General features: G+C 30.7%; 8 protein-coding genes and 1 non-coding gene across 9 annotated transcripts; 7 read left to right on the top strand and 2 right to left on the bottom strand.

Moving 5' to 3' along the window:
• Window positions 1-1,034: 1,034 nt before the first annotated feature.
• On the top strand, window positions 1,035-1,989 carry WICANDRAFT_80590 (uncharacterized protein; the record flags this gene model as incomplete). The annotated part of the gene is made up of 4 exons (XM_019185088.1): window positions 1,035-1,037; window positions 1,101-1,159; window positions 1,349-1,403; window positions 1,429-1,989. The coding sequence occupies 4 exons, from the start codon at window positions 1,035-1,037 to the stop codon at window positions 1,987-1,989; spliced, it is 678 nt and encodes a 225-aa protein (XP_019037658.1).
• Window positions 1,990-3,862: 1,873 nt separating this feature from the next.
• WICANDRAFT_33963 (uncharacterized protein) lies at window positions 3,863-4,183 on the top strand (the record flags this gene model as incomplete). The annotated part of the gene is made up of 1 exon (XM_019182135.1): window positions 3,863-4,183. A coding segment is annotated over one exon (321 nt), but the record flags the coding sequence as incomplete, so codon positions are not given.
• Window positions 4,184-5,852: 1,669 nt separating this feature from the next.
• Window positions 5,853-6,840, top strand: WICANDRAFT_96319 (uncharacterized protein; the record flags this gene model as incomplete). Its single annotated transcript, XM_019186514.1, has 1 exon — window positions 5,853-6,840. A coding segment is annotated over exon 1 (160 nt), but the record flags the coding sequence as incomplete, so codon positions are not given.
• A 1,045-nt stretch (window positions 6,841-7,885) lies between these two features.
• Window positions 7,886-7,957, top strand: WICANDRAFT_t112. Its single transcript has one exon. It is a non-coding gene; the product is annotated as a tRNA-Met (tRNA).
• A 1,141-nt stretch (window positions 7,958-9,098) lies between these two features.
• On the top strand, window positions 9,099-10,214 carry WICANDRAFT_80588 (complex I NDUFA9 subunit family protein; the record flags this gene model as incomplete). The annotated part of the gene is made up of 1 exon (XM_019185087.1): window positions 9,099-10,214. One exon carries the CDS (start codon window positions 9,099-9,101, stop codon window positions 10,212-10,214), a length of 1,116 nt encoding a protein of 371 aa, XP_019037655.1.
• A 253-nt stretch (window positions 10,215-10,467) lies between these two features.
• CWC27 (putative peptidylprolyl isomerase CWC27) lies at window positions 10,468-10,956 on the top strand (the record flags this gene model as incomplete). Its single annotated transcript, XM_019182228.1, has 1 exon — window positions 10,468-10,956. A coding segment is annotated over one exon (489 nt), but the record flags the coding sequence as incomplete, so codon positions are not given.
• An 869-nt stretch (window positions 10,957-11,825) lies between these two features.
• WICANDRAFT_85480 (uncharacterized protein) lies at window positions 11,826-14,557 on the bottom strand (the record flags this gene model as incomplete). Its single annotated transcript, XM_019185897.1, has 2 exons — window positions 11,826-12,550; window positions 12,601-14,557. 2 exons carry the CDS (start codon window positions 14,555-14,557, stop codon window positions 11,826-11,828), a joined length of 2,682 nt encoding a protein of 893 aa, XP_019037653.1.
• Window positions 14,558-15,593: 1,036 nt separating this feature from the next.
• On the top strand, window positions 15,594-17,532 carry ACT1 (actin; the record flags this gene model as incomplete). The annotated part of the gene is made up of 3 exons (XM_019183765.1): window positions 15,594-15,603; window positions 16,304-16,317; window positions 16,426-17,532. 3 exons carry the CDS (start codon window positions 15,594-15,596, stop codon window positions 17,530-17,532), a joined length of 1,131 nt encoding a protein of 376 aa, XP_019037652.1.
• Window positions 17,533-17,837: 305 nt separating this feature from the next.
• Window positions 17,838-19,577, bottom strand: WICANDRAFT_17860 (uncharacterized protein; the record flags this gene model as incomplete). The annotated part of the gene is made up of 3 exons (XM_019180763.1): window positions 17,838-18,658; window positions 18,869-19,132; window positions 19,202-19,577. Coding segments are annotated over 3 exons (1,461 nt in total), but the record flags the coding sequence as incomplete, so codon positions are not given.
• Between the last annotated feature and the right edge of the window lie 268 nt (window positions 19,578-19,845).

The raw sequence follows: 19,845 nt of genomic DNA, 5'->3' as shown, positions 1-19,845 counted from the left end.
CAAAAAAATGTAATAATTTATGAGTAAATTGGCAATGTTGTAATTTTGTTTTATAATTTCAAATATTTGAATCTAAAAATTCAGTGATATTTTTGTACATTATTTTAGCATTTTATAAATACACAATATCAGATACATTTATAAAGAATAATGAAAAAAGATATTTTACGCTTTTAAGCAATAATTGATCACGTGCGCCATACAAAATTATCAGTAGAGCCACGGAAAAAGCATGGTGATCACGTGCCACTAACAAACTGGTCACATGACAATCTTTGACATTTACCAAATGATTAAACTTTATACCTTTACTGAAACCATAAAAGGTATCAATAAGGAAATCAACATTAATGTTTAAAGTTTAAAGCAATCCAGCAATCATGAAAAAAAAGATTATATAATTGGAAGAAAGCAATAGGAATCGTCAAATTGTTTTCTGTGATGAATTGTTTTGTTATGACAGATGCATTCAATTCAATAATTGAAAGTTCATGATATTATTGGTACATTGGTAAGTCAGCGCTTTTTGAAATATTGTGAATCCCTATCTAACTATTTAAATTGATATCATTTGTCATAAAATTAGCATACAAATTTATTGTTTTCTGTGATGAATTGTTTTGTTATGACAGATGCATTCAATTCAATAATTGAAAGTTCATGATATTATTGGTACATTGGTAAGTCAGCGCTTTTTGAAATATTGTGAATCCCTATCTAACTATTTAAATTGATATCATTTGTCATAAAATTAGCATACAAATTTATTAATGGTAAGTTTGCAATGTGTGTTTCAAAAAATTGATGATCTGTTTTCTAACCAAATATATGAAGATTGAAGTGAATCAGAATAAAACCAGTTAATATAATAAAAGTAAGTTAGTATCTTCTTTTTGAAATTCAATGAACTGTTTACTAACCAATAATATATTATGACTGGAAATTCAAAAGGAGTGAATTGAATCAGAATGATAAATTAATTCTGGGGTTGAATCAGAGTTGATGTGAATCGGAATAACGCAGTTAATACAACAATGGTAAGTCAAAATCTATTAAATATTTCAGGATTTGGTTTCTAACTAGCTGAAAGGATGGATTAGAGAATGAATCAGAGGATAAATCAAGTATATGAAGTGAACATGATGTTAGTAAAAAGAAGGTAAGTCAGTTTTGAAAAATTTAATGAATTATTTTCTAACCAATATATGATGATTAAATCAAAATGAAAGAATAAACCGGTTACTAAAATGAAGGTGAGTCAGTATTTTTTGAAAAATTCTATGAATTGTTTTCTAACCAATATATGATGATCAAAAATCAAAAGGAGAGAATGATAAATCAAATCAAGGAATGAATTAGAAAATGAATTAGAAAATGAATTAATTGGTAACTTGAGTTTAATGGTAAATGAAGTCTGGGGTGAATCAGAGTAACTCAATTAGTACAGCTGAGGTAAGTCAATATTCTTTGAATGCTTCATGCATATTCACCATTGATCAAGTATTAGATTATCAAATTGAAGATTTAGGAAATACTAAAGGGAAATTAGTTTTATTGGAAGATATTAAAATCAAGAATGCTAATGAACTATTTAATGATATCCTTGCAGATTTTAATTCCCTGTTATATGAAGATAAACTGAATAGAAAGAAACATTTAAGAATTCCAAATGTTATTTTAATGAAAGATTGTGAAGATGCAAATGAACAAGAATTAGATATCACTGCCTTCGAAAGTTCTACCACAAGCTTATGTCCATACCTGAAAGCATCAACACAACAAATTTTAGATGGTAAAGTAATTGATGGGAATTTGAAAAGAGAAGATATAATCAACAATATTCATGACTCTTTAAATTCAACGTTTAACATCACAATTACCATTAAAAAGAATCAATTCAAAAATAATGTCCTTAAGCAAATTCATGCCACTAAATTTGAACAAGTGAACAGAAACAAAAAAATCAAATTGGAAATTAATGAAAATTAACTATTCCTCATCCAAGTTCATCAAATACATCAACTAAAAAAAAACCCTATATAGTTTATTCTTCTACTTTTTAATTCTCTTTCTTTTTTTATTTAATACGTGCGTACTTAATATTTATTGATATTGTTGTTTGTAATATTATTTGTAGCTGAAAATATTGTAAAATATAATTTATAATTGGTTAATTTTAAAAGCCAGCTGATTGAAAAATCAATTGCGTTATATAATTAAATATTCGCGAAAAAAACCAATTCGCGATGATCTAAACATTTACGAAGTACGTCATTAACTGTACCCCAGACAACGCTTAATTCTGTATAAACAACACTTAATTCAGTTAATTTTATCCTTCATGTAGTGTAATCAAAATATAGTTAGCAATTATATATTTCATAAGTATTAAAATTCATCGACTTTTTAATCTCCATAATATTTTTCAATATAATGGAATTCATTATAATACACAGCTCATCAGTAATCAAAGAGCTCTCAAATATTATCAACTATATTATATATTGTTAGTACTTAATACACTATTAATTAATTTAACATTAATATTAATATTAAAAATTAATTAGGATCATAAATATTAATGCCGTCCTCAAATTCTGATACTTCAAGATTTTACACCTTCAATATTAATGATATTGAAAATTCCAACATTTTACAAGACCAACATATCAATTATTATGTCGATCATGTTGTTAATAGAGCAGCTTATCATTTTGAAGATTTGAAAACATTAAAAAACAATTTAATTCCCTTTACATCTAAAAATGAAATCAATAAAAAATACAGAGAACTTTTGAACCAACAATCATATATTGAAATGAATGGTACTTTAATTCCAAATCCTAAAGTTATTCCTATTGAATTTCCTATTGAAGGTGATTATTATTGCAAATATTGTGGTGCATCAATATACAAATATGAAATACCAGGTTCATCAACATCTTCTTATCCTTATTGTTGCAATTATGGTACACTTTCAATAAATTTACCAACAAAACATTATATCATGACAAATAATACATCATTCTTTAACTTCTTTGATTTATATGAAAATGACGACAATTTTAATTCTGCCAAAAGATTAATTAACCGCCATTTTCGTTGCCTACCATTGAACAACAATTTCTTATCAACATCAAATACCTCTAACACGTATGATAATTATATTCCAGGACAATCATTTAGAGTTAAAGGTTTAATGATTTCTAGACATTATTCAATTCAAAAAACAATAAAGACCATAAATTCAGATATTCTGAATTCTTTTGAGAAAAGATCTAACCAAGAATCAAAAGCTAAAACTTATTTACCTTTTATGAAAGAATATTTCAACGAAAATCACCCCATATTCCAACAATATAAAACTGTTGATGAAATAATTGATTCATTTGTTGATGAGCCTTCACTTAAAGAAGTCATAAGATTTAGATTATCTGAAGATGTCACTAAATTCAATGTGGTTGAGTTCAACAAAAATGAACAAAACGATTCACCGATACTGCACGAAACTGGTGCTGTTGTGTTTGAACAAAAACCCGATGAAAATCTTAGAGACTATTATTTGGCATGGTGCAGGAATGATGAAGAATTAAAGAAGGTAAATTTCAAAAATGTTATTGAAACTTTGACTTTAAGTTTCCCTCTTATCATGTTAAAAGGTCTAAACACAATTAGTATTAATCAGGAATTAATCAATCAATCACATATTGCAATCACCGAATATAAAAAATTACTTACGGTATTATTCCACAGAAATCATATAAGAAAAAATCAATTAGATCCTTTTTATTATGGTTCAAGACTTTTAGATGAATTTATAGCATGTGGTTATGCATTGCTGGAACAAAATCGTTTGAATATCATGAAATATTATCAGCATAAATCTTTGAATATACCACCCAACCTTTCATTTATACCTTCAAGAACAATTGGATCATCTTCTTATTTTAAAGAATACTATAAAGACACCATTAGTATCTCTCAAAAATTAGGAAAACCAACATTTTTTTTAACAATGACTGCTAATCCTTCTTGGCCTGAATTTAATGGAAAATCTAATTCAAAAGCTCATCTCATTCGAATTTTCCAATTGAAATTGAATTTTCTTTTGCATTATATCAAAACTACTCAAGTCCTTGGTGAGTGTATGGAATATACATACTCCATCGAGTTTCAGCGCAGGGGTAATATCCACGCACACGTATTACTGTGGATTAAAAATGTTACAATTGCCAACATTGATCAATACATTCAAGCTGAATTTGTTGAAGATGGTTCTCACCTTTATTCTGAAGATTTCAAATCATTCCTCAAAAGCAATTACACCCATAACTGCTCTGATTATTGTCATCGTAAAACTTTGGAAGTTTCAAATGATGGTTCTGTGAATGAAAAACAATACTGCAGATTTGGTTACCCAAAACCTTTATGTTCAAAAACATATGTGGATAAATTTGGACATATTCAATATAAACGTTCAACTGCTGACAGTATTCGTTGTGTTCCCCATAATAAATTCTTAACATATTTATTCAAATGTCACATTAATATTGAATATGTTAATGATCAATCTGTGTTACCATACTTATTCAAGTATATATTCAAAGGAAGCGACCAATCTGCAACAATTAAATCAAACGTTGATGAGATTCAAAAATACTTGAATGGAAGATATATTTCTGTTGAAAAAGCTGCTGTTAGGTTACTGAAAATACCGATGGTTAAAACTTCTTTGCAAGTGGTTAGAATTGACATTAACTTACCGAAAAATTTATATGATGAACATTTCAGAAATTATATTAATATCAATGAATGCAACGATAATGTTGAAGGAAATGATAATATTGCTGAATTTGAAGGTGAAGATGAAAGTGAATTAGATGAAGATGAAAATAATAATAGTAACAATAATGATGCTGCTAATGTTGATATTCAAAACAACGTTGATGCTGATGGAGATATTGAAGTTGATCTTGAAAATAACTCAGTTGATACTGATGATGAGAATGGTCAAAGATTCAATAACAATGAAATGGTTGATGAAATAAATTATGAAGAAAACTACTTTATACTAGATGAAAATAAAAAGTTCCCACTTATTGAATTTTTCAAACTCAATGCTGAGAATCGCGAAATTCGCGAAATGAACTTAACTTATGAAGATTTCCATCAACACTATTATTTCAATAATAAAAAATGGATGAAAAGAAGAAATAATAGAAAATTTATTACTAGATTTCCTGTGGTTACTCCTCAAAGAACTGAAGGCTTCAGTTTTATTTTACTCCTTAAGTTTGTGAAATCACCAACTTCATTATCAGATTTAAAAATTTGTCCTGACGGGTCATTAGCTACTACATTTCAAGAAGCATGTCAACAACATAATCTCTTATCACAAGAAAATTCAATTTGGAGTTTATGTTTTGAAGAAATTCAGAATACAGCAACACCTGATAGATTAAAGACAACATTTTCCATTTTTTTGAATAATTCAACCTTTTTTGATGAAAATGCAACTGATCTTTTTAACAAATATTTTGAATTTATGACACTGAATTTATTAGAATTTTTGAATACAACATATCCCAATACTATCAATATTCCACAAGATCCATCACAAAAAAAAGATTTTTTAAAAACAGCTTTATTAATTTCATTGAATCATCAAACCTATGATTTCAACTTTTTCAACTTCCCATCGAAATTGTCAGATTATTATAAAGAATGCAACAATTTTTATTCATCAATGATTAACAAAACATATTTAAAAACATTGTTTGATGCTAAATTCAAATGGCTCAATAAATATGAGATTAATCAGCTATTAACAATAAATAAAATTAAAGACCATCCTAATATTCAAACAACCATTAATTTAAATAACGAACAACAACATGCCTTTGATGAAATTATAGCTAATTCACACCAAATTTATTATTTGAATGGTTGTGCAGGTTCAGGTAAATCTTTTTTATTAAACTCATTGATTAGATGCTTTTTGAATCAAAAAAAGAAATTTCTGGTATGCGCTTCCACAGGTATTGCAGCCACAAATCTTTTATTTGGGAGAACTTCCCATAAAACGTTCTCTATACCAATAGATAACAATGAAAAATTTCATAATGAAGAATCCAAAAAATTATTCAAAAAAATTTCCGACGAATTTGATATTTTAATATTTGATGAAATTAGCATGTCTCACAAAAAGGATCTAGAATACATCAACGTGGGTTTAAAAATTGCTAATGAAACAAATGATCATATGGGTGGTAAAACAATTATTTTTTCCGGTGATATTAAACAATTACCTCCAGTATCAACATCTAATACATCTTCAATTTCACCTCTATTGAACTCATTCTATTCCACTCCACTTTTCACTGATTCTTTTAGGTTGGAATTGAATTTGAACAACAGAATCAAAGACAACGAACCACACAAGGATCAATACCTATCCTTCCTCAATGAACTAAGACAACATTCCACCACTGACTTTAAAATTCCATCATTCTTAAATAAATCATCTGATTCAAATGATTTAATTTCCTCTATTTACGATGAAGAATATTTGAAGAGATACACTCAATACAGACTTGAATTTGATTTTGAACAACTTTTAAATTACTTTTCTAAATCTCAAATTATTACACCAACCAATGCAAATGCCAATATATTAAATGATCAAGCATTAATTCATTTTTCCAATAACATCTCCCAACAACCAATTATAGAAGTCAGTGCTTATGATTACTATCTCAACCCCAATGAAGACACACTCACTCCATTGAATTCACCTTTGGAATCACAAGTTTTGAATCAAAATGATTTACCTCCATCCACTTTAAAATTATCAGTTGGTGCTCCTATTTTAATAACAAGAAACTTAAATCCAAAAATGAAGATCTCAAACGGAACAAAAATGATTATTAAAAAGATTTCTAAGAATGTCATTCAAGCTGTCTATGATTTTATGGGCAAACCAACAAATTTTGATATACCTAGAATTGAATTCAAAAATGACTTTTTAGCTTTGCCAAACGTTTTAATAAGAAAACAATTTCCCATTAAACTTGCATTTGCATCAACTGTTCACAAGAGTCAAGGTTTATCAATTGAAAACTTAGGAATAGATTTAACATCACCAATTTTTGCACATGGTCAAGCTTACGTTGCATTCTCAAGAGCTTCATCAATAAAAAACATTCATCTGTTATTCAACAATGATCAAAATACCAACAATCAAAACGATCCTAATGCTGAAACTTTCTCAATCAACAATATCAGTTTCGATATTTCTGACATTGAAGTAAATTAATGGTTATATTTTTTATTCTGTAAAAACACAATGTAGTATAAAGGGATTTTAAAACCACATCACCTTTCAAAAAAAAAACGACCAAATTCCTAAATTTTGATATCATCTTTTAAAAATAACGTAAAAGTGGTTATTTTGGCGATTTAAAAAAACTTGTATTTTTTTTTTTTTTTTTTTTTTAACAAGTCCCGCTCGTAGAACTCGCGGAACTTGATTAAATTTTTGAATATTGTTGTTGTACGGCTTTCGTCGACTTTTGTTTTTTTTTTTTCAGGAAACCATTATCTTTGCTACATTTTGATAGGTTTATTGTACCATTTCGAAATGATTTTTGTTTCGGAAATTTGCGGTGCTCGAAATTTAATTAGTGATCTCAAAGTATAGAATTGAAACCTCTGTAAAAACTTCAACACTGGCTCAAATTTTCTAAATTTTGCACATTTTGTTTATTTGGAACTTATATAGGTACTGAACTCGATATTTATTTAATAAACTAAATTTGCGGGCTAAAAATGTAAATGTTTTGCTAGATATACTAAAATTCCAACGACATATACAACTCCTCTTTAGAGCGCTGTGGCGCAGTGGAAGCGCGCAGGGCTCATAACCCTGATGTCCTCGGATCGAAACCGAGCAGCGCTAATCGTTATTTTTTGCTAATTTTGCATCATTTTTATTCATTTTTTTTAAAAGTTGAAGTGTTGAAGATGTTGTGAGTAATTAAGTAGCTTCACCCAGGCTGGAAAAAAATCAAAAAAATTCGCGAATTTATTTGTGTGTGGCGCGTACCTGAAAATCGCCAGGTTTATTTCAGCAGTTCGAAAAAATCAACACGTATACGTAAAACTAGAGTGTTCAGTTTGAAGATACACAGCTCAGCAACCGTTCCTTTCCCATAATATTCAAGATGGTGAGTATTTGAATCGGTGGATATTGGCCTGTGGCTTTAGGTGGATCTTTTTGGAATGCTGCCTAACATTCAAAGGTGGTGTACCACATTTCCCCAAGCGTGCCAGATCAATCATCAACACAATTGTTCAAAAATCAACTAACTTTTTCTTTGTATAGGCCGTTCAAACTCCAAAACAACGTATTGCTAATGAAAAATACTACAAGAAGCATGAAAAGCAAAGAGGTAAAGCCAAACCTGCTGCTAAAAAAGAATTACCAATTTCAAAAGGATGGTTTAGTAAGTGAAATTTTGAAGAATTAGAGATTGATGGGAAGTAATGAATAATGCTGGAATTAACCAAGAATATGACTATTGCCATTCACGTTTTTCTTTACCACAGTTTCTCTTTCTTTTGGATAGTACAATCATTATGAATCAGTACTAACCTATTTCTCTAGTTTTGCTTGCATTTTTGATTGCAGGTGGTGCTGTTCTTGAAATCTTGCGTATTTTTGTCTAATGAATCCAATTCCACAATGTTGCTCAATGCTTCAAAATATAATAGATCCCAATGCTAAACATATGGTTATATTTCAACATTTGCACTCAATTAAAAATCCACAACATCGTACAACAACCATCAAAATCACGTACGGGATATGAACCCATCCACTGTATCATAATTTAAAGCTATTAATTCAATATTTAGTTCTTTTTTCTGTTATTTAAAAAATGTATTGTTTAATCGAATTTCGTGAATCTTGAAGAAAGTAGTGCAACAACCGATTTCTTTCTCCAGCCAGTGAAACCAAAAATTTAAGGAGGAAAACAAAAAAACAGGAAACTACTAAACAAGTTTGAATCAAAAACATCAAACTAAAAACTACAACCATGTTGAGGAATTCATTGGCAAAGGGAAGATTCATCCAAGTGAGATTCCAATCCTCTCAAATCTTGAAGAGTGATATCAACATCACCAGAACTGGTGATGTTAAAATTGCTGTTGGCCATAATGGTCGTTCCTCAAGAACTGGTTATACAGCAACAGTGTTTGGTGCTCCTGGGTTTGTTGGACGTTATTTAACTTCTAAGCTAGCTAAAAATGGTACAATCACTGTTGTTCCATATAGAGATGACCTCAAGAGAAGATTCTTAAAAGTTCCTGGTGATTTAGGTGTTGTTAATTTTGTTGAATTTGATGTTAGAAATTTAGAATCAATCAAAGAAGCGGTCAAGTATTCAGATATTGTTTATAATTTAATCGGTGTTGATTATGATACAAGAAATTTCAAGATGGCTGATGTTAACATTGAAGCTGCCAAACGTATTGCACAAGCAACAAAAGATGCCGGTGTTCCAAGATTTATCCATGTTAGTTCTCATAATGCCAACCCAAAATCAGATTCAATCTTCTTTGCTACAAAAGGGCTGGGAGAACAAGCTGTTCGTGAAATTTATCCTGATGTTACTATTGTTAGACCAGCTCCATTATATGGTAGAGAAGATAGATTGTTAAGTATCTTGGCAGATGTTAAATTGGTTTGGACTGTTAACAATAATTTGGAAACAATTTATCCAGCACATGCTTTAGATGTTGCAACTGCCTTGGAAAGAATTGGTTTCGATGATTCAACTGTGGGTCAAACTTTTGAATTGTTTGGTAATGAAAGATATAGTATTCGTGAAATCAGAAATATGATTGAACCTGTCACTAAGAAAGACTATATTAATGTCAATCTTCCAAAAGGTCTTGCTCTAGGATTGGCAAAATATTTACCAAACTTTATATGGCCAAATACTGATCAAATAGAAAAACAATTCATCAATCAAGAAATTGATCCAACTGCAAAGACTTTTGCTGATTTGCAAATCATTCCTGATAGATTAGAAGATCTTGTTTTCCGTTACACTCATGACAGAAGAAACTATTTACATGCTCAAGATTTACCACCTACTGAAAAGGAGATTCAAGAAAAGAGAAAGTATGTTACTGTTCTTGATGCTTGAGGTGTGTTCTATTTATTTATCTACATAAGTTATTTATTATTTATTTATTTTATATCTCAAAGGTATAAATACATTATTTATTCTATTTATTTACAATACATGCAATCTTTATTCTGAATTAGATGCTTTTATCATAGATGTTTAGCTTTTGGCTCAAAGTCACATGACACGATTAAAAAAAATAGTGCACTTCAATTTTGACATAAAAGTTCATTTCATCAGCATAAACAACTTCAGCCAATCCAATCAAATTATGAGTTTAGAACCATCAACAACTGCAAAGGCAAGACTGAACACAACCAAAGGTGCTATTGATATTGAACTATGGGCCAAAGAAACCCCTATAACAAGCCGAATTTTCTTGACTAATATCTTGAATCAAAAATTTAATGGTTGGTTATTTAATCGAATTATTCCAAATTTTATTGCCCAAGTTGATGGTGTTTTGAATCAAGAACCTTTCCAAGATGAGTTCAACACAAGAATACGATTCAACAGACGTGGCTTACTAGGATCTGTTAATCTTGACACGAGAAATTCAAATACTGGGAAATTCTTTATAACTTTGAAAGAGACAAGTGAATTGAATAATAGAAATACAATGTTTGGTAAAGTTGTTGGTGATTCAATTTTCAATGTGATCAAAATAAGTGAAGGTGAATTATCAGAAGATGGTGAGACTCCTTTATATCCAGTGAAAATTTTGAGTAGTGAAGTTCTAGTCCCATATTTTGAAGATTTGAAGAAGGAGGAATTTATTTCAGTAAAGGAAAAAGTGCCGATAAAGAAGTCAAAGCAAAAGAAAAAGAATAAAGTTAAGCTTAACTATGGTGAAGATGGTGAAGAAGAAGATGTTGATCAGAGTGTAAAGATCAAAATGAAGAGTGCACATGAGCTATTGAATGATAAAAAATTATCCAAAGAAGAAGCATCGATAGATATAGTTGAACCAGAGCAAGATCATCCCTCGGTACTGAAGGAAAAGGAAAAGGCGCAGGATAAAACCATAGACAGAGATGTCCAACTTCAAGAAATTAGATCACAGATTGATAATCTAAAGTCTTCGCTAAACAATGACGAAACAAAAGAAATTGAAGAAAAAGAATCTATAATTGACCAAGAAAGAAATAAATACTTGTCAAAAAACCCAACTTTGAAAGTTTCCAAAAAGAGTGAGAAAGAATTGAGAGAATTGGAAACTCTTAAACTTTTAAAATCATTCAAAGAGAAGATTGAAATAAAAAAACCATCTCCATCAGAAGAGAAACACACAAAAAAGCCAAAACCAACCAAGGAGCCTCATTCAGATAAAGATGATGATTTTGATAACCTTGATGATTCAGATTCAGACTCAGACATTGATCTTTATTCTCATGCTTTAAAATTTGATGACAATGAAAAAAATAAGGCATTAGCCAATGAAGATCTTCTAATCACAATTGATGAATCCAAAGATAAAGAACTTAAAAAAAGAAGAAATGATGATTTTTATAGAAACGAAAAAACTACTTCAATTTTATCAAAAAGGGCAAAAAAGTGATCTATAATCCAATGTACTTACACAAACATTAATTAAAACTGTAGAATAAAAATCAGATCATTAAAATTAATTTATTCTTTATAATCATCATCATCATCGTCATCGTCATCAGCTTCCACTAATCCAAAACCTTCATCTTCTTCATCCTCACTATCATTATTTAAAAATTCATCTTCATCACCTTCTTCAGCCAACATTTGTTTCAATTTCTTGTCATTTTCACGATAATTTGTAACTTGTTCTCTTTTACGACTTGATCTTGTTGGTCTATAATCTTTTTGTAAAGTTTCATACTTGACCAATATTGGCAACAGGGCATTCAAATAATTGTATAAATTATTCAACTGTTTTGATCTATTAGTCTTCAATTTTTCTGACAAGTATTGTAAAAAATCATTCAATTCTTCAGTATTACCAGCAATTTCATACCACGGATCTAATAATTCTTCATCTGATCTCTCCAGTTTATAAACTTCAGAAAGCATAGTGGTAACATCCTGGACATAAAGTTTGAATCTTGAAGGTTGTTCATTTGTTAAAAGATCATGAATTGATTTTGAATCTTCCAATATTGAAGTTATTTCTTGATATGATGCCAATCCACCAGTTTTGGAATTAGCTGAGCGGCATAGATAAAAACGACCATTTATACCACCATCACCGGCATAGAAGTCTAATAATCTAAAACTCATATGATGATCTAATGGATTCACAGTTGGATTTGTATTTAATGTTTCACTTGAAGGTTCTTTAGGTTCTGGAGTTCGTGATTCTTTTCCTTCAATTTTTTGTTTTTCTTTTTAATTACAGATTTTTCTTGAAGTGCAGTTTCGATTCCCTTTGAACCATCTTTGATGAATCTTGAGATATAATAAGTTTCTTTTTCTCCTGAAGATTCTTGTCTTGATAATTGAGAGGCGAGTTCTTGCTTTATGATATCTGAATTTGATAAGCACCACTGTACCAAACTTCTCAAAAAAATCAATCGATCTTTTGGTTCCAAGGCAATCAATCCGTCAATTTCAAAATTCTCATTATCTAAAGGTGTATGTGCTAATGGTTTAGTTGTATCAAATTGATAATGAGTTGAATCCAAAATTTCGGTGTTTTCAGGGTCCACAGGTTCATCCTCTTGTTCTTGAACAATTGTAGGTTTTGGATTGTTGAAAATTTGTGAATCATCTCTCCATTCACTTGGTAAACCAAATGATAAGACTAATTTGTTCAAATCTTCTAATGCTCTTGTTAATCCATTTTGATCAATTGGTCTTTTCCTATTCAACACCAACGTTAACAATTGATACAATAAATTGTTCATTAACTGAGAAACATCACCTTCATCACCATCATCGTATAATTTCTCCTTTGTGGATTGTTTAGCATTATCTAAGGGATAAGCAGTTGAAGGACGCAATTTTAAACCTTCTTCAAAATCTTGAGGTCCCAAATTATGAAATTCACTAAAGATTGATTTAAATTTGTTTGTAAATTCTAAAATTGTCATTATGTCTTTAGCATAAGGGGCTGGTGTAACTTCATAACCTAAAGCAATCAAGTTCATATCCTGATCATTATGATTACGATCCACTAATTCTGGTTCATAGATATCATAATAAGCACCAACTATTGCACCAGGGGTATCTTTTCTCTTCTTAATGACTGGTTGTGGTTTATTAGTCTGTGGAGCAAGACCTAATTTTGTAAATGCATTATTTGTGTCTTTTGCAGTACTTCTGCCCTTTGCCTTCAGAGAATAATAATCCTCTAGGATGATCTTGGGTTGTGATTTTGGAGTTTGATTTTTAACTTCATCCACAACTATTAGATCTGCATCATCATCTTCATCATTTTTTTTAATAAGAGAGGTTTCATCTATAGCTTTAACATCTGGTTCTTCTAATTCTTCAGAACTTTCTTTTACAACTAATTTCAATTCTTTAGAACCTTTTTCAAAACGAGCTTGTCTACCAGGTTTTGTAATGATTCCATTTTTTTTCTTGCGACCACCTCTAGAACCAGGTCCAATAACAGGTAATGAATCAAATCTAAATCTTGATAATAAACTTTTATCCAAATTTTGAGTAGAAGAATTTGCTGGTGAATTTGTTTGTTTCGGTATATTTTTTCTTGGTCTTCCTAAACGGCGTGTACCTTCATTAGAAGCTGGATTTACCACAACTATACTAACTTGAGATTCTGAGTCATGGATAATACGTTGTTTTGGTTGTTTATCCTTTGAATATATTGTTGTTGCAGCTGAAGATGGGGATGATGAGGCAGAGGAAGGGGATTGGTGTTGCTGAAGATGGTGATGATGTTGCTGCTCTTGGGTATGTAATGTTGTTGACCCATTTTCATGATCTAATGAAGATAAAGTGTCATGAATGAAGTTCAAAGGATCTTGATTTGAGTTTTCACGATGATCATGATGATGCACTTGTGAAGAATTCCCATTCTCATTTGATTGACTTGGTGAAGTTATCAAATTATCTTGAGAACGTGCATTTGTTGTTGATGGTGGAGGTGATGAAGTATTTGATCGATCATGTAGACCTTGTAAATGATTGAAATTGATAATATTCGACAGATTTGCAGCAGCGGCAACGGCAACAGCATTAGCAGAGTTTGAGCTTGAGACACCGTTATCATCTATGTATTGTTGATTTATAAAATCATCAGCTTCATGAACTTGTTCTGTATCATCTTGATGTGAATGGAAATCGTTATTGATTGAAAATTTTGAGAATAATCCAGACTGAGACTCCATAGAGGGGTCAATATTGGGGTCTATATTTGAATCCATGGCGGATGCTTGCGACTTCAACGTTTAACTTTGGAAAACAGCTTCGTTCATATAATACCACTCATTAATTTATTAATTTTGTAAAAGCGTGTTTGGAAATATCAAAAGCGCGATTTCGCGATTTCGCGGAGCTGCTCACGTAATAGAGCTCTATTCCGGGTAAACAATGGCTATGAATTGATTAAAGAAGTGTGGTTTGAAGCTTAAATAGAGAGTTAAAGGTGAATTAAATGGTGATTTATGAAGTTATAGTTGGTATGGTTATGAATATAGAGTTTGAAGAGATTTGATCCGGTTTGTGCTGAGTTCCAAATGTTTTATAATCAAGAAAGACTAGTTTATGGATCAGAAGTCCAATTAACTTGATTGAAATACATAGTGGTCTAATATATACGATAGCCAGTATTAAAGGATTGGCTATTGTTATTTTTTTGAAAGTTCTCGCTTTATTTTGACTGGGATTCAAAGCTCAGTCACTCGATTCATAATTGATACCAGACACAGCCAGAAGTCACTGACTTTAATAATATTTGGGGGATCAATGTTATAACAAGGGATTAGAAATATTGGACACCAATGCCATCCAATCTCAGAAATCCATTCACTCAATCAATTGTAAAGTCAATTGTTGTTAATTGATTGAAATGTTTCATGTTGGTGCAATTAATTTCCGAAAACAGAATAGATCAATTGATTTCAAGATTGAGAACAACGGCAATAAAACACACGAACTGAATATCAGTGCCATAATCAAGCATCATAAACAGCAGTCTAGTACCTAATCACCAAGGCTATGTAATTAACATGACTTTATTGTACTTTAAATAGCTTATACTATAAATATATGACATACGAGGGTAACCCGCCCTCCAATCCTCGCCCAGTTGCCCACCCAGTTCCGACCCCATTCGATTCGTTGGCCTCATTTTCGTTTTCCAAAACATTCCCTCCCCCTAAACAGCTTTCAATTCCCACCAACAACGAACAAAGACGTTTCCACTTGTTGTACTCATCTTATAATAATAAATCATTCACAATGGAAGGAGGTAAGTGCTCTAGCCGTCTTTATCATGTCCAATTGCCACAAGGGGGAGGAAGGGTTTGAGAGAGAGATTCGAGAAAAGTTTTTGGGATCAGAGAGAGATATAGTACATTCTAGATTCCAACTGAGGTTTCTTTTATCGAAGAAAGTAGAACAAAACAGGGATTCCATCAAGAGACTCTTTAGACTCTCTAGTATGAACTAGATTGATGAATCAAATTGGGATTCTTGCCTTTTTTTGCCTCTCTTTTCAATGGGAAAACGCGTCGCAAGATAAGATCTGATCTACACCCAACTGATGATGAATCAAGGAGAAAACAATCAAAAAAGATCAATCAAAGAACTCAATCAATTGAAAGACAATTTCGTGATTCAATTTGATGGAATTTCTATTTGATTTGATGATTTTGTTGCTTTGTTTGAAACCTTTTGAATTTTCAGTTTTTTCCAAAGGGATCACGGTGATGGCGGCTGATTGAGTTTTTCCATTTTTGGTGAAATTTTTTCAATCCATTGGAAAACTTCAAAACATCAAAAGGAACAAGAAGGCTTTGTACAATGAAGTTTAGATTCCATCAGAATGGTGTTGTTCTCTTATCTGGTTGATAGTTCCATTGATCTCATTGATTTTTGCCCTCATCTAAATGGCAATTGGACAATTGAGGAAACAATAATGGTTCATATATACTAACTATTTTAAACAGAAGAAATTGCTGCTGTAAGTAACATTCATTGATTAATTCTTTATGTGTCTTTATTGTCCATGAAGTTATTTTCACAGGTATAATATTTTTATTTTTCATCAGCCATACTAACAAAACAACAGTTAGTTATTGATAACGGTTCTGGTATGTGTAAAGCTGGTTTTGCCGGTGATGACGCTCCACGTGCTGTTTTCCCATCAATCGTTGGTAGACCAAGACATCAAGGTATCATGGTTGGTATGGGTCAAAAAGATTCATATGTTGGTGATGAAGCCCAATCTAAAAGAGGTATTTTAACTTTACGTTATCCAATTGAACATGGTATTGTTACCAACTGGGATGATATGGAAAAAATCTGGCATCATACTTTTTACAATGAATTACGTGTTGCTCCAGAAGAACATCCAGTTTTATTAACTGAAGCTCCAATGAATCCAAAAACAAACAGAGAAAAAATGACTCAAATTTTATTTGAAACTTTCAACGTTCCAGCATTTTATGTTAACATTCAAGCTGTTTTATCATTATACTCTTCAGGTAGAACCACTGGTATTGTTTTAGATTCAGGTGATGGTGTTACCCATGTTGTTCCAATTTATGCTGGTTTCGCTTTACCACATGCTATTTTAAGAATTGATTTAGCTGGTAGAGATTTAACTGATTATTTGATGAAAATCTTATCAGAACGTGGTTATTCATTCACCACTACTGCTGAAAGAGAAATTGTTCGTGATATTAAAGAAAAATTGGCTTATGTTGCCTTAGATTTCGATCAAGAATTACAAACTTCAGCTCAATCATCAGCTATTGAAAAATCATATGAATTACCAGATGGTCAAGTCATCACCATTGGTAATGAAAGATTTAGAGCTCCAGAAGCTTTATTCCATCCATCATTATTAGGTTTAGAAGCTGCTGGTATTGATCAAACCACTTATAACTCTATTATCAAGACTGATGTTGATGTTAGAAGAGAATTATATGGTAACATTGTTCTATCTGGTGGTACCACCATGTTCCCAGGTATTGCTGAACGTATGCAAAAGGAAATTACAGCTTTAGCTCCATCTTCAATGAAGGTTAAAATCATTGCTCCACCAGAACGTAAATATTCTGTTTGGATTGGTGGTTCTATTTTGGCCTCATTATCAACTTTCCAACAAATGTGGATCTCAAAACAAGAATATGATGAATCTGGTCCAGCTATTGTTCATCATAAATGTTTCTAAGGAATTTTCTTCTGTCTTTTATGTTGTGTTGAGTTATCTCAAAGAATTTTTTATTTGTATTGTGAAATAAATTGAAATCCTTAGATACAAAGAAATGTAGTTACAATGAAATTATAATCAAACATATATTACTGACATGTTTTCAAAACCAAAATAGTTACCAAATACCTTTACCGAATATAAAAAAAATAACCCAAATCAACATGATGATGATTAAATTAATACAAAAAAATAAACCAAAAACCAATCACAAGCACTTTTTCAAATCATTATCTTTTCTCAATTCATTAATTACATCTCTTATCCCAACCTTTAATATCTTCACCACAACAACCACAAGGTCTATTAATAAAACCAGCACAATTCTTAACATCATTTAACCAATCATGATTTGACCAACCACCAGCATCCACTCTAAACTGAGGATCAATTTTCAACATTGGAGATAAAAACAAATCAATTTCCTTAGCCAACTCTTCATTCATTTTATATTTTTGAATCAATACATTTTTCAAATCCCAATATTTTAAATTTTTAATCCTTCTCAAACTTTTCAAATCTGAATGGAAAAACTCCAATGCATATTTACAATCAATCATAAATTGATAAGAAACATCTTTATCATCAATCAATTCTAAAATCTGTGCAATGTGATCATCATCCTTATTATAATTCTTCCCATTCTTTGGATCAAATAAATAATCACCAGTGATTAATTCAAAGATCAAACATGCAACAGACCAAATATCCGTCGAACAACCCCATTTATGACCTAATAAGATTTCAGGCGCACGATATTGACGAGTTTGAATGTCATTTGTGAAATGGAGGTTATTAAAACATGCATTCCCCAAGTCTGCTAATTTGACATTGATGATTGATGATAATTCTTGATCAATTTGTGATGAAGTGGAGGAATCCTCCATGGAGATTGATGAGAATCTTGTAGGTAGTGCCAATTCATCTTCTGGAATGTATGTATAGTTTGTTGGAGTTGTTGTACCCTCCTCTTCATCATCTTCATCATCTGAATTTGTTGCTGAGGCACAAACAACATATGAGGTTAAATTTGATGAGGTTGAAGGCGAAGTTGATTGATTTTGATGATTTGAGAAAACTGGAGATTCTTCATATTGATTGTTATTAAACTCATCATAGTATTTTATAGAACCTGCACTTGATGAAGAATTTTTTGAAATTGAATTTTTTTTAACTTTTTGATTACTATTGTTATTATAAGTTGCAAAATAATCTTGGAAATCAAAAGTTGATGAAGAGGTTAAAGGTGAAGGTAATGGTTTTGAACATTTAATTGGAGAATTAATTGAAACACAACTTGATTTTCTTTTATTTGAATTGATTAAATTTGAAGTTGTTGAAGAATTTGATCTTGATGATTTTTTCTTCTTTTTTTGATTAGATTGATCCAATTTTAACAATTTAACAAACTTCTCCACATTTTTAATCTCCAATAACACATTTTCAGGTTTAATGTCAGTATGAATTAATCCACATTCTCTATGTAAATAATCCAAAGCTAATAACAATTGTTTTGAAATTTGTTTAACTATTGTTATTGGTAATCCACCATAAGATTTTTCTATATTTGATAATTTAATTGAAATTGGTGCTGCTGTTGATGAAGATGATGAAGAATCAGTATTTTTACCAAATTTATTAATCAAACCCAACATATTTTCACCTAAAACTTCAAAAATCATACAAACATGTTTCCCATTTGGACCATTATGATAAAACCATTCATGTAATTTAATTAAATGATTATAACCTGGATGATTTGGATTTTTTTCATTAATGATTTCCAAGATTTTAATTTCATCAAGGGCAGCTTGAGTGTAATGGGATTGGGATCTGACAATTTTAATAGCAACATGATTATCATTTCTTTGATCATAAGCTAACCAAACAGTGGAGAAATGACCCCAACCTAATTTCCGAATAATTTTATAATTTTGATTTAAAACTTCATTAATTTCCACAGGGTGATAACCACCATAACAATAATCATTTTCATCCTCTTCATTTTTCAAATCAACTTCTTCTTCTTCTTCGTCGGATTCAACATCATCATCTTCATAATCTTCAGATTCATATTCAGGGATTTCAAAACTTTTTTGAGATGGGGTATTACTAAAACTATGACGATGTTTGATTGTATTATGGACAGGTTTAAAAGAATCAGCACGATGTAAAGAAGGATGATGTTCAGTATTTATAAATAAATTTGGATGTTGGATAAAATTCTTTGGGATATTTGATGAAGAGGTTGAAGAATTTTCAGAATCATGACTA

The sequence above is a fragment of the Wickerhamomyces anomalus genome, assembly GCF_001661255.1.
Source record: "Wickerhamomyces anomalus NRRL Y-366-8 unplaced genomic scaffold WICANscaffold_5, whole genome shotgun sequence".
Taxonomy (NCBI): domain Eukaryota; kingdom Fungi; phylum Ascomycota; class Saccharomycetes; order Phaffomycetales; family Wickerhamomycetaceae; genus Hansenula; species Hansenula anomala.
Note: the sequence above shows the minus strand (reverse complement) of the source record. Positions and strands in the feature narration are given on the sequence as shown.